This window comes from Strongylocentrotus purpuratus, unplaced genomic scaffold, assembly GCF_000002235.5.
Source record: "Strongylocentrotus purpuratus isolate Spur 01 unplaced genomic scaffold, Spur_5.0 spur5_scaffold_8, whole genome shotgun sequence".
In the NCBI taxonomy this organism is placed as follows: Eukaryota; Metazoa; Echinodermata; class Echinoidea; order Camarodonta; family Strongylocentrotidae; genus Strongylocentrotus; species Strongylocentrotus purpuratus.
The window spans coordinates 3,592,583-3,606,840 of record NW_022145614.1 but is presented as its reverse complement, the minus strand read 5'-3'; the positions used below and the strand labels follow the sequence as shown (position 1 = coordinate 3,606,840).

General features: G+C 35.8%; 1 protein-coding gene across 1 annotated transcript; it reads left to right on the top strand.

Annotated features, from left to right (window-relative positions):
* Window positions 1-339: 339 nt before the first annotated feature.
* On the top strand, window positions 340-14,139 carry LOC763210 (poly [ADP-ribose] polymerase 2). Its single transcript, XM_030975304.1, has 15 exons — window positions 340-450; window positions 1,974-2,252; window positions 2,436-2,642; window positions 2,977-3,171; window positions 3,660-3,784; window positions 4,378-4,474; window positions 4,917-5,089; window positions 6,539-6,616; window positions 7,120-7,343; window positions 8,034-8,232; window positions 8,643-8,767; window positions 9,338-9,437; window positions 9,861-9,959; window positions 10,507-10,631; window positions 11,475-14,139. Exons 1-15 carry the CDS (start codon window positions 414-416, stop codon window positions 11,626-11,628), a joined length of 2,217 nt encoding a protein of 738 aa, XP_030831164.1. The 5' UTR covers window positions 340-413; the 3' UTR covers window positions 11,629-14,139.
* Window positions 14,140-14,258: the final 119 nt, after the last annotated feature.

The following is a 14,258-nucleotide window of genomic DNA, read 5'->3' as shown; positions in this document are numbered from 1 at the left end:
ATAATTATGTAGGCCTACATATAATATATTTTTCTTTACACTTCTCTAATAGTCGCATATTTGCATCTCCCTTTTTTTTCTTCAAAGTCCAATGTAGGCCTACTGGGTTTCTAGACTGGATGACAACAAAGTGTCCAAATTTATCATTTTGTTCGCATATATGGGATATGAATGCATGTGATGTGACTAATATAATTAATTGATGGGCATGTTGAAACAAGTGTGCGATGATGTCATTCCAAGTTAACCACTGTCGTGAGCTGATTGGTTAACACGCGCATATAATTATATGAGCGGCGCGCGCTTAATTCATAGAAAGGACGGACTTCGTACCTGATGCCCAGGTACAAAACTAGCAATTTTTTCAAAACTAGCAAGATTACAGGAAATTTGAGAAATTTCTTTGAAGGAGGATGGCAAAAGGCGGAAGAAAACGTGATAAGAATGCAGGTAAGTCGTAGATAATAAGATTTCTAGATTATTATAATACCTGTTTTGACTATCAAAAGTCGCCGCATTTTTAATGTGTAGACCTACATATTGCAATGCATGTAGGCCAATTCATTGACTATTGGGCGGTAGTGTACTTTCGTATCCATTTTTGACCCGTAACTCCGGCGTGGAGATACCCAACTAAAACATACCTAAAATCAGCTTAATCTTCATCAATTGTTCAAATAATGGTCATGATATAAATTTGTTATGTTTCTTACCCCTTTGCCTTTGGTGTCAATTTTTAAATCTTTTTTTTGGAGTAGGGTCTAGACCTAGACTAGACCTAGACCTAGGTCTAGATCTAGATCTAGAGTCTAGATCTATTTTTCCTAAAATTGTAAAAACGAAGACAGTCATTAATCATTAGACCTAACTTAGACCTAGATCTAGTATTATTAAAAATAATATCTCACAGGTTTTCCGGCAAAGTGCAGCACAATATACCGTACCTGACAAGGGGTGCATGAAGTTATCGATTGTAATCGGCTTCACGCACGCTCGTGCACCCGCCTTTCGTAGTTTGCTGTGATAACAATTTGCGTGATAATCTGATAGCAGTGGCGGATCCAGGGGGGGGGGGCCCCGGGGGCCCGGCCCCCCCCCCCCCCCTTGAGAAAAAAATCATGTAAAATCACGTGATTTTTACCTCTTTTGGGGGTTGGGCCCCCCCCCCTGGCGCTCAAGGGGGGGGGGGTGCAAATTGAATTTTTTTTTTGAGGATCAAAAAAAAAAAAATGTGCTCACTACCCCCCCCCCCCCCCCCCCCCCCCCCCCCACTGAGCGAATTTTTGGCCGGCGCGTTTTTCAAATTTTCGGGAGCAAAAAAAAAAAAAAAAAATTGTGCTCTGTACCCCCCCCCCCCCCCCCCCCCCCCCCACTGAGCGATTTTCAAATTTTCGGGAGCAAAAAAAAAAAAGTTGGGCCCCCTCCCCTAAGAAATCCTGGATCCGCGCCTGTCTGATAGTGATAGTGATAGGATATCCCCACACTAGGTCTGAGCAAATTCTGATTAAAAGTAAGAAAGTTATGAATTTTTGAAGTTGCTATCATGATCAGTGTCAATCAAACACAAATTGGCAACTCTGTTACTTGCAAGCTCCCCTCCCATTTGCTCTGTACTTAAAAATGAGAAATTTTCTAAATTTTAGTTTGATTAAACTTTTCTTAATTTGTTAATTTTGGAAATCTCTAAACTTATTTTTATTTTTAGAACTTTTAATACAAATATTGTCTATACTCTAGACTACTCTTACTTTATTTAGTCTATTTCTATGTTTTATAACTATTAAATTACAAACAATGAAATTCAGAATCAAATTAATCATGATAGTTAAGAATTGTTTTGATACTTTATTGGATCCTATTCCTTTTATCAGTTTTATGTAGCTTACCGGTAATGACTGTCACTAATCCTGAATTTTCATTGTTTCTCTTTTCCACAATCTTTATTTTTTATTTTGAATTGATCATGATTTTAGGAGGTGATGATGGTGAGCCTAGCTCTTCTCCATCTAAGAAGTTCAAGCCACCAAGACGAGTTGCTCTCTATTGGCAATGGGAAGACAAGCGTGTTTGGGTGGCATGTGCTTCAGATCTCACAAAAGCTATCAACGACAGTCTGGATGGGGATGGACAAGATGTAAAATTTGAAGCAGGCGGAAAGATGCTAGAGGTGAAACTAGATAAAATGGTTCAGAGAAACTGTTCTACCGGATGGGAGAGAAGAATAAGATGCTGTCTTCAAGATGGAAATCAGTGTAAGTTTCTACCCATTCTTATCCATTAAAATCTCTTACTACCTTTTTTTTTAGATCTGGCTAAAAATAATCCATGTATACATATATATACTCTTAAGGCAGAGAAGGAAAGAAAGCAGTGGTATCTGCTGAAATGTATTTGAATACCGGGTATATATTTTTTTCTACTTTGAATGGTTTCAGATTTTGTGTGGCAATGGAAAGATGAAAAGAGACGCTGGAATGCCTACGGTCCCTCAGATACCATCGCTTTGGAAAATGGACGTCAAAACAATGATGATACAGTCTCCTTAATGGTTGCTGGAAGGAATTATACCATCAATCTGAACGACATGGAGCAGTGTAATGATGAAACAGATGTTGTGAGGGAGGTCGAAAGATTGAAAACAGGTACAGACAATGTGCAAGAAATGTGTGTGTGTAGATGATTGGTAAACATACATTTTCTGTTCCACTACCAAGCTTATTTATCTGAGCTTGAATAATTATCACTGTTCTGCATATCTCCAATCCATTTCTGGGATGGCAATGATTGTATAGAATTAATTGATAAATCTTAATTCGAGAATACATAGACTGATTATTTTCTTTTATTTTGTTGAAGTTTCTGTTTAGGTTTAATAAACAAAACAACAACAAAAACTGTAAGGCTTTACTATCTTTTTTCGTAAGACTGTTATTGTCAGAAATCATGTTGATAACCCTTTTTTTCTTCCATATATAGAACACAGTCCATCAAGTTCACCAATCAAGCTTGTAAGTACTACCGAGTCAGGTAATGGTGAGCAGAAGAAGACACGGAGTGGGAGGAGAGTCAAGAATGAACCAAAGGTGGAGGAAGAAGAAGAGATGGAAGAAGAGGAACAGCCGAGTACATCCCGAGCTAAACCAAAGACAAAATCAGGAAGATGGAACGAAGGTTTGTACCCATGCCCACCTGAGTTGAAGGACTACACATAGAAATTGAAAGATGGCATTGACTTGCACACATGATGAAAATAAAAATGACACTAAATTTGTATTTAGGGTACTATGGAAGAGCAAAAATGTGGACTGTGTAGAAGTGAGACATATAAAATGGGTTGAAATGACCTTTACCAACCTGATACCTGCATGTCTATATGGATGTGATTGTGCAATGCTTTTCATTCTATATGATTTTCAGCAAGTTTGGGTTAATTTGTTATCATGGATTATTCCACAATATCTACACCATACAAAAATGTTTTCATCTATCAATATGACCAATCTTTTCCCTTAGATGTTTAAATAATTTCTTGCACATTGCAATTACATTACCATATTCAACTTCATGTTTAGCTATTGTTTTATTTCACATGAGAACTTTCTCAACCAGATTGCTTATCTTTGTACCTAAAGTATGGACATATTTCTGATTTGTTTTAGGTGTGAAGACTGTTCGGATCACTGGTAATAGAGCTCCAGTAGACCCTGAGTGTGTTCAGATGATGGGTAAAACACAGGTCTTTATGGATAGCACCTCTGCAATGTATGATGCTATGCTTAATCAGGTAATCATTGGACTTGGCTTAAAGCCCCACTGCACTACGTATAGCTACTTGCGCCCTCTCTACAGCCAACAATGCCTAAGCGGTACCCGTTGATCCCCCATGATGCCCTTTTTCTTATGTTAATTGAGAGCTGATTCGATGAGATAAACACCTGCCAGTGACCTTGCAGGAAGGTCTAATCCCTCAGAATGCATTAAATGAGTTGAATAGAATGCCTCGTACCTTAGTTGCACATGATATGCCGTACACGTACATTCAAAGGATGATTCTAGATCAATTTACAAACTCAATTTATGTATGACAGTAGACTTCCGAACAAAGGAATTTTGTTGGAATATTGTCATTCATTTGTAAATCATGTCTGAAAGAAGGTGACAACTCAGAATTTCCTTTGGCATAGTATGCACAATTATGAATGGGTGTATGCTGCACTGAGATTCAGTAAAATGGCAAATTGTAGAAAGAAAAATATGAAAGTCATGCAATTTGTAGGAACAAATAATGATGTAATAGCATTTGCATAGGAGCATGTTTACCTGTGTTATCAGACCTCAATGATTCTTTTATTCCTTTTCTTTTTTAAACGTTTTCAGACCAATCTGAAGAACAACAACAACAAATACTATGTGCTACAGCTTCTAGAGGAGACCAATAGGAAGTGGTATCATGTTTGGTTCAGATGGGGAAGAGGTAACTATGAATACTGATCTCTACTTTCTGCATGAACTAACAGAGTCAAACAAGTCAAAGTGTGAAATCAAAAGTAAAACTGAAAAGAAAAAACATGTATTAACACTTAATTGCAAACATTTATTGATGTGTCGATTGTGATTTCATTTTTTTTCTACTTTAAATTTTTGCGAATCTCAACCATTTGCAAAAATTTGTGGACATTTCATGCAGGCTTGAATAGTTTCTGGTTTTACACTAGTTTGCAGATATACAGCAACATTGTTGAAACCATGGTACTTGAGGTGACTCAACAGTACAGTTAGTACCATGTAAAGGACCAATCCATTGTACAGATTCTTTTTAATAAGTGAATTTAAATATGTTTCTCAAGGTTGTAAGTAACTACTGTCATGTTAAGGTAATGCAAGAATGTCCTCCTCTCTACACCATCCTTTCACAGTCGGTAACAAAGGGCAGAGCAACCTTGTCAACTGTGGTACTGATCTGGAGAAAGCCAAGTCTACGTTTGAACAGAAGTTTTGGGACAAGACTAAGAATGAATGGATGAATCGAGACAGCTTTGTGAAAGTGGCTGGGAAATATGACCAGCTGAAGTTGGATTATAACATCAAGGTAAGAATATGGAAATGATAGTTTAAAGTGACTCAGTAACATGGCCTCAGATTCTGAAACAAAGTCTTGGATTAAGCTCATGCTGCAATCATAATTAATTAGTCAGTCAGGAATCCCATGAATTTTACAAGCCGATCGCCTGTCTGATTATCAAGATATTTATGATTGGAAATCGAAATTTCATTTTTTGTTTTTCTTAACCGTTTTTATAACACTACAGTCTATTGGGGAAAATGAGCACCGGTATGGTAAAACCAGTCACTCAAGGATTTTTTACTTTTTTGAGGCACTTCATGATCATTTTGAAGCGGAATTTTTTTAGGGCATCAATATTACACCATATCACAAACACTGATAACACGTAGGGCCATGAATCTCAGATTTAACATTGTTAAACGATGCCTTTAAGATGATATCTGAAAGTATTTACTGTGTCTTTATACAACATGTATCGCAAAAGTTGGACGGGTTACATTTTCTGTCATTCTTTTATACTGCAAACAAATTATCAATTTATAAGCATATCTTTATGGGGTTCAACAGATATAAGGTTCCATTCACTTCTCAAATTTCATTGGAGGCAATTCCTCTAAGCAATATGAACTCATTCTTATTGATTGGAACAGAAAAATAAACTTGACATTTTAAAGATAATTTAGACCTCAATAGGTGAGCTACAATAAAGAATTTTTGTGTGTTATTTAACACATTTATCCTTAATGAAAATAATCATAGTAATGATAAGACTAGACTTATCACTAAACTCACTGGGGACTCGGGGCATTTCGCAATTGACAATTGCTCTTTCTTAACATGTTTTTTTTAGTAATTGTGTGAATGAGTAAAATGAGTAGAGCAGACCTGCCAACCAGTACGATTTAGTCGTATTTAGTACGATTTTTAGAAGCAAAGACGACAGTACGATTTTCCTTAATAAAATACGATTTTCAAAAAAAAAAAAAAAAAATTTTTTTTTGGTGTATCAATATTTGTGTGTGCGTCCGCCATTTTCAATGGCAAAATGTCCATTCTGTCCTGTAAAGTATCCTACAAGCATCTCACATCGGCAATTTGGGGATGTTTATTGGTTCATCAAACACACCAGTCGTGGCGAAATAATGCATATTCAACCAATGATCAATAAAAAAAATTCTTCCTGTAGGTAGAAACTGTAAGAGGCTTTGATCCGCGTAACAATCCGTGTTTATTTTCAAGAATACAACTTTTGTCAGTAAAATACAACTTTTGACACTAAAGAATACAGTTTTTGAACTCCAGACGTTGGCAGGTCTGGTAAAGGGGAAATGCAGGATGATAATTAATGCAGTTTTGCCCACTACCTCTCAAAATTGATAGATTTTGTTTCGGAAGATGACAACACAATATTGTACTGATGACAATGAGAAATGCATAATATTCAGGAATCTTACAATAATTTTATCTCTTTAGGATACTGATGTAGAATCATCCGGTGATGCCAAGGAGTCCAAGCCCAAGGTTCCTTCTAAGCTGGACATCAGGGTGCAGGTATGTGATCATCATTCAAGACATGTTTGCTACTTTTAAACCAGATATTTAGAATGGTAATGGTAATGGTTTTGTTAAAAATTCATTTGCAGCCTAATGGCTGAATTGCAGAACTTTGTACATTGTAAAAACATAAATATTTATACAAACATAAATGAATGAGTGAAGGAAAGTTTGAAGACTCTGGTAGCAGGAGGAACTTATGTAATCAAGAAAAAAAGAGTTTTTAAAGAAAATAAACAATGACTAGATCCACAACTGACAAAATTTGATAGGGGAAAGTAGCCCATAAAGGAGAAAGAAAAAAAAGAGTATTAGCAAGAACAATGTAGTAGTAGTATCACATAAACTTGTTTAGCACAAAGGTAATCTTTCACATGGTCCATAAGGTCCAAGTAATGAAGGAAGTGGTACATAATGCCATGTGTGAACCAGTGAACGCATGATCTAAAATGTTCTATGTGTAGAAGTCTCTGAGCTGAGTTCATGAATTATTTTCTCAGAACCTTGTGAGTTTGATCTGCAATGTGAAGGCTATGGAGGATCTGGTGATTGAGATGAAATACGACACCCAGAAGGCTCCCTTGGGTAAGCTGACCGTTGACCAGATCAAGGCTGGCTACCTCGCTCTCAAACAGATAGAAAAATGTATAGAGGGCTCTATCATTGGCGACCAACTCATCAAAGCGTGTGATGCCTTCTACACTAGGATCCCACATAATTTTGGGTGAGTATGATGCAAATGCATTCCTGATAAGTTTGGATGTATCTCGATCATACTCATTGCCAGGCGGACTTTCCTGTATTATGACAGATTTGGGGTGTAAATATCTGTTAATATGTTTGTCTTTGATGGAATGAATCTGCAACTCTGTGCAGGCCTGCCTCTTTGCAAAAGAAAATGCAATTTATGATATTGACAGTAATGAAGTATCTTTTAAAAACTGTATTCCAAACATTTAGTAACAGTAAAGATTTTGTATCTGTCTTGACTTGTCCTGGGTGCAACTCTCACTTGGATGCTTTGCTCTAGTTGGTTCACATTATCAGTCACACAAATTGGATATCTTGTGTTTGCTTAATATTGAATGCATCATGATTCACATGTAAACGAATGTTTCTAGAGTGTTTAATTATGGAAATCAAAGCTAATCTAATATTTGTTCATTTGCTGTTTCAGTGATCTGCCATTGACTCTGGTGACAAATGTTTTGGGCCTTCATTTGTCAGAGATATAGGGTTAGGGTTGCAATTGGGTTTAGGTTTAGGTGTAGTGTTAAAGTTTGGAATTCAGTCAGTGTACGAAATTGACCGTGGAGCATTTGTCATAGGATCATTTGCCATACAACCAATGTTTCAGTTGAAGCAAAAGTGAAGAAGCCATGACTATCATTGCTCTATCTGTATTATTGTCCAGTATGCAGCGACCACCAGTGATCCGAACCAAGAATGAGTTTAAAGCCAAGCTCGCTCTCCTTGAAGCATTGAGTGACATCCAGGTTGCCTTGACGGTTCTCAAGTCTGAGAAGAATGAAGACGAGCATCCAATAGATCAACAGTATCGTGCGCTGAAATGTCAAATGAAACCAATCGATAAGACATCAGAAACATTCAAGGTCTGTATACATCTCTGTTCCTCTTTTCTCCATATTTTCTTCCTTCACCAATAGTGTCTCCTGAAGTGTATCATTCCACTAGGCTCATTCAGGAAACACCCATAATTTAAATTAATGATAGTTGCCGTAATAATTGTTATTTGATCACTTTTATTTGAATTTCAATGTTGGCTGCCTAGACTGTTATAATATATTATCCTATAATTGCTTTTATCATGTATATACATTGTAAACTGTTGTAACCATTGCAAGTCAGTCTTTGGACTGCGAGAATGGATAATACTCAATAAAATCCTTCAATCCAAAAAGAAGACCCACTACATTAACTGCTTATTGATGGTGATTGCTGAACAATCATGTATAGACCCGAAAGTGGTAACTGATTTTGTCTTACTGATGTTTCCATGCAGTTAATCCAAAGCTACGTCTTGAACACCCATGCAAAGACTCACAACCAGTACACCATGACTGTAGATGAGGTCTTTGATCTGGACAAAGAAGGGGAGAAACCTCGCTTCAAGGATGTTGGAAACAGGTAGGTTTATTTCTTATTGCTGACTGCTAAGAAAGCTGGTGGGATGACAACTTTAAGTCAGGGAAAAAAATACACGGGGGGGGGGGGGGGGGGGGGGGGGCTTGGGGCGAATTAGCCCCCGAAATGCCAAAAAGAGCCCCCCCCCCCCCCCCCCCCAAAAAAAAAAAAAAAAAAAAATTGCATAGAGTTCAATGCAAAACAAATTAAAGAGTGTTATTTTCAGGCAAGCAAGCTTGAAAAGTAGCCCCCGAAAATTTGGAAGTATTTTTCCCCTGCTTTAAGTCCTGTTCAAGGGACTTGGAAATGAGGCTTAATGCCTTACCAAAGAGCAATAGTGCATTGAATTGGTCTCAAAACAGGGACCACCTGTCACAGGATTACAGCTGTACCAGTAAGCCATCACACCTCATCCACCTGTTAAGCCACTGGAATAAGTTGTCATTTAATTAAATTTAATATAAAGATGTTTGACAAGTGATGTTGAGATTTGTGTCTAGGATTACTTTCTTTTTATTTTCTTCATAACAAATATATTTGACACAATATTTCTTTGATTTATTTTAATACTAGGATGTTATTGTGGCACGGTTCTCGTATGACAAACTGGGCTGGTATCTTGGGCCAGGGACTACGCATTGCTCCGCCTGAAGCTCCTGTAACAGGATACATGGTAGGTCACTTCTTATTCAACAATGAAACCTGTATTGGAAGACAGCTTGAAGCAGATGATCTTTTGTAAAGTTCCTGTTAGTACATGTTAGAAAAAATTAACAAGGAGAAATGAAAATATGGCATATGGACGCTGATGATGACTTGATATACAAGGAAAATCTTAGTTGCATATTGTCTTCAAGATATTGTCAATCTGATGAATTCTGTTATTTTCCCAAAGTACATTACATTTACATCGCTTTAATAAAATGTCCCCAAGATAATTTTCTTTGAATTCGTCTTGCAGATACTTTGATACTCTCACGCTTAAGTTGTGTAATGTATCGTGCTTTCTCTTATGCCTAAGAATCCAAGTTAGAAATTTCATCTTATTCTACTAGTTCAATATCTCCTTACATTATTACTTGATTTTTTGTTTCAGTTTGGTAAAGGAGTTTACTTTGCTGATATGTCTTCTAAGTCTGCTAACTACTGCTTTGCTACAAGGACCAATCCTACTGGCATGCTTACACTCTGTGAGGTGAGAAACAGCGATTACATATTTAAGCATGTTGTTTGGAGAATAAAAAAGGAGCATTGGAACTAAATATGACTTAGAAGTCATGGGGTGATTTTAAGTTATAATGTTTGTAGTAGTAAAGATTCTTTTCAATTTTGTGGACTCTGAATTTTTACTGTACCAGGTACTAGTATGATTTTAATGTAGGAGCAGTATTTTACTCTGTGTGATACATTGAAAATTATAATTCTTATTCCCATGAACTGTATTAGTTTAACTTGATGTAAATTTATAATTTTGTGAAAACTTTCTCATGTGATAGTTTTTTGTTGTGTTGTTATTAATAAGGAAAAGACCAATGTAAGGTTGTATAAAGAAACAAGAAATAACAGTTGATAAAATCCACTTAAATCATAAGAATTTTTTGAAGTCTTCAAAAGTAAGGGAAAAATGTTCTTGAAATAAACACAAAGACTAGATGCTAAATCACTACATGGATTATTATCTACCTTGGTGAAACATTGGTTATGTAACACTTGTTCTGTCCTCTCTACTCTCTACTGATCAGGTTGCCCTTGGTAATGAGAATCAGCTGTTGGCAGCAGACTATAAAGCAGATGCTTTACCAGCTGGCAAGCAAAGTGTGAAGGGATTAGGAAGTATAGCACCAGACCCAAAGAAGAACTTCACAATGTAAGTATATCAATTAGTTCTGAGAATCAATTGACTGTATTTGAAAGTCTCTCAAGAAGTTTTTGGAATCTGATATAGTCAGTTGCAAGTGCTCTAGGGTCAAATTCCTTTTTTATCTAAGATCCTAACTTTGACCTTAGACCCAAGACTGTACTTTAAATAAAACTATCCCTAAATTGAAACCCAATCACAACCCTAGCCCTAGCCCTATGTTTGCGATGAAATAAAATTCAAGACGAAATGTTTGGATCACCAGTTAACCCAGAACTGTTGGTTTTCTGTTCATGTGTAGAAAGTGGACTTTGCATTCTTTTTACCAATGTTCATACTGTTATTGCTTTTCTTTGTATGGCTTTGGTCATTCAGATTTGAATATCTGTGCCAAATAGTTGTGTAATGGGTTGTCTTGTTGCAAAGCAGAGAGCTGTTCAAATTATTATTTTTTTTCTATTTCACATCTTACACATTTATTTCACAATATAAAATGCAGTGCTCTGGTGATGGAATGGTCAACAATAGCTTTATGTTTGTTTGTTTTCTACTTTTTATTTTTGTTATTTTGTAACTCAATAAAAGGCCTTACAGCTAGATACAGCAGGTAGAGCCATTGCAAAAACAGAAAGATAGAATGTTAGTTATTCATAGCAATTGACAGGTTATTTCTCTCTCTCTCTCTCTCTCTCTCTCTCTCCCCTCCATCACTTCCTCTCTCCCTCTCTCTCTCTCTCTCTCTCCCTCTGTATCTACCTCTCTTTCTCGGCCTGTCTCCTTTTCTCTGTATTTCTCTCTTTCCCTCTCTTTTTCTCTTCTCCCCTTTCTCTCTCTGTCTGTTTATGTTTGCAGGGATGACGGTACAATAGTCCCTCTTGGCAAAGGCATGAACACCAAAGTAGTCAACCCCAATGGCTATACGCTCAACTACAATGAATACGTCGTCTACAACACCAACCAGATCCGCATGCGTTACCTGGTCAAACTCAAATTTAATTTCAAGTGAAAACTAGAAGTGAGATAGACTGTTGTAGTACAGCCATGGCTGAAGAGAGATTTGTTTGTGTTGAAGACTTTTTTTTCTTGTGAGATGCTGGTGTCATGAGCCGGGTCTATTATTTTCAACAAGCTTTGTGTACCTTAGGCCATTGGGCCTTGTAAAAACTTGACAAAGTCCTGAGTATGTTCCTAGAGCAGTACACATGCTATATTAGATATAGTGTCAATTAATTTCTTAGGAAATTGATGTCTGATGTTGAACATGATATCCAGTTTGAGTTAACAAGAATGAAACTCATTGTTAATGCCAAGTTTCTTCAATATTATAAATAATAGACAAAGTTTTAATGATATGACTTTCATTTGCATATTTACTTCTAAAGCTATTGTAATATGGAATTGCATTTCAAGATTAGTTTTTGTTTGTATGCAGTTTATGCAGACCGTTTAACATGTGTAGGCTTTGGTAACTATCACAAAATTTATTCCTAGAATTATACACTTTGGTAATTTGTCAAAACTTAAATATTATTCATAAATATGTGAATGTTAAAAAAAAAAAGAGAATTTTATATGACATTATATAATGCTGGCAGCTGATTTCCTGTAGTGTTTCGCGTTATTAATCCCTGCTGTGTGCAGCCATACAAGATGATTGCATTGATATGTATGTATATGTCTTCTGTGTATATGCATCCCCTTACATATGATGTTGGAGAGTAGAATTATTGTGCCTTTCCAGATTAGATCCATCCTGTACCAAGCAGTGAGTCAAGGTTTCAGCATAAAAATAAAACGTCCTTATAGACACAGAATATATAGTAAAATATAATGTACTAGGTAACATTTATATACTTGTATGTATGTCTTCTGTGTATATGCATCCCCTCACATATGATGTTGGAGAGTTGCAGAATTGTATTTAGGGTAAGTGATGTATTTGATGTATAGTTGATTGAATATCGTTGTTTGTTTGTCACCCACCCATAACTAGGTGATGTCTCATTTTAATCATAGAGGTAAAGAATAAAAAGTATGGGTATTTACAAAAAAATGTAGTGATGTTCTTTTAAAGAAGTGAAATACTTATGTCCATCTTTTCCTATGTAAATATGTAGATATGAGATAATGTTAAAATGCAATGTCATGTGTTGATGTTTAGGTTTGTGGATGACCTTTGAAACAGGTTAAAGCTCTGGATTATTTGTGGGAAGTTATGTTAAGGATGTCTTGTAATGTTCTCACTTTGTAAGCACTGAATCTACTAATGATATTCTTATTGTTGCACATTATTAAATCACCATTAGCAATGTTCTGATTTTAACAAATATTAGATGAAAGTCTCAGAAAGCATCTTCTATTTAATCAGTGCCTCTTATTTGAGTGAGTTTTACTCCTAGAATGCTCCATATATGTGACCAAAGCTGTAACCTCAATAGCATATTAAGGACAGAGACCACGGAGTGCTGCGTGAATGAAACCGCTTTTTTCTACTAAAACTTTAGAAGCATTCTTTCCCTTTTGGGCCAACATGAAGTCATGTACAAGTAGCTGAAATGATAAATGCATGGATATTAACGTTACATTGAACAATCAATTAAATTGCTAGTCCTTATGGGAAATGAAGCTTTGGAATTTATCAGAGTTTACCAATTTGGAGGTTTTAAAGTTTTTGTTTCCTTGTACTCCTGGTTTGAAAATGTTAAAGAATAATTTGCACAATTGCAAAACTTGTGTGTAATTTGACTGTTCTTGCATTTGCATATAATAAATCAATTTAAATGTGCCAAACTCAAGGGAAAAATGTTAAAGATGAAATATTGTGCTCTCTGCAGTAGCCTGTCTGTTTGTTAGGAGTCACAAATTTTTATGATAAATTGTAAATATTGTACACAGATATTACTGATATACTTCAAATAGATTTTCTTAATCAACTATTGCAATGAGCGACAGAATTGTGTTTTCAACAGTTAGAGCCTGTATCTTGCTATGCATTGTAGGCTAAAGCTAAATCAGTCTTTCATGACAAACCATGCAGTGTTTTTAATTATGTATCTAAAATACTTATTTCAATCTTGTTTTCAAGAACGTTGATGAGATATTTCATCAGTCATACTGAATATTTGTTCTTTCTTTGGAACCATCCATATAAGTTCATTTCTAGTCATTTTTGCCATGCTTTATAATTATGTGTGTATGTACTCTGAAAATTTGCTATCTTCTGTATCTTTCATTGCTTATTTGCAGTACTTGTAGTTCCAATGAAAGATTCAGTTCTTTAAGAAGTCAAATATGTAATTTCTACTATTCCAATTTTGTTATATTTCCTTTTCTGTTTCATTGCTTTATCATATTTTTTCAGTACAAACTATTTGCAAAACGTGTGAGAAACTCTCTTCTTTGTACTGTGTGCCTGAACATTTAACTAACGTTTACTTGAGTTACATTTTATGTTAGATCATGTGATCTGTAATACAATGCCAATGATCATTAAATATTGAAAATGCAGAAAACAAAACTGAGTGCCATAATTGTGTTAATATTTGCAGTCTATAGACATTACTTTTAAGTGTTTGATTGTGTGTGAGCATGCTAGTCTCAGATATATGTGTAGTAGTACATTAAAATAATCAGTGA

Excerpts from the sequence above, each read along its gene's own strand:
- LOC763210 (XM_030975304.1), top strand. The coding sequence starts at position 414 with ATGGCAAAAGGCGGAAGAAAACGTGATAAGAATGCAG. Across the intron at positions 451-1,973 it reads AAAACGTGATAAGAATGCAG|GAGGTGATGATGGTGAGCCT; the intron begins GTAAGTCGTAGA and ends TCATGATTTTAG. Across the intron at positions 9,438-9,860 it reads CTCCTGTAACAGGATACATG|TTTGGTAAAGGAGTTTACTT; the intron begins GTAGGTCACTTC and ends TTTTTGTTTCAG.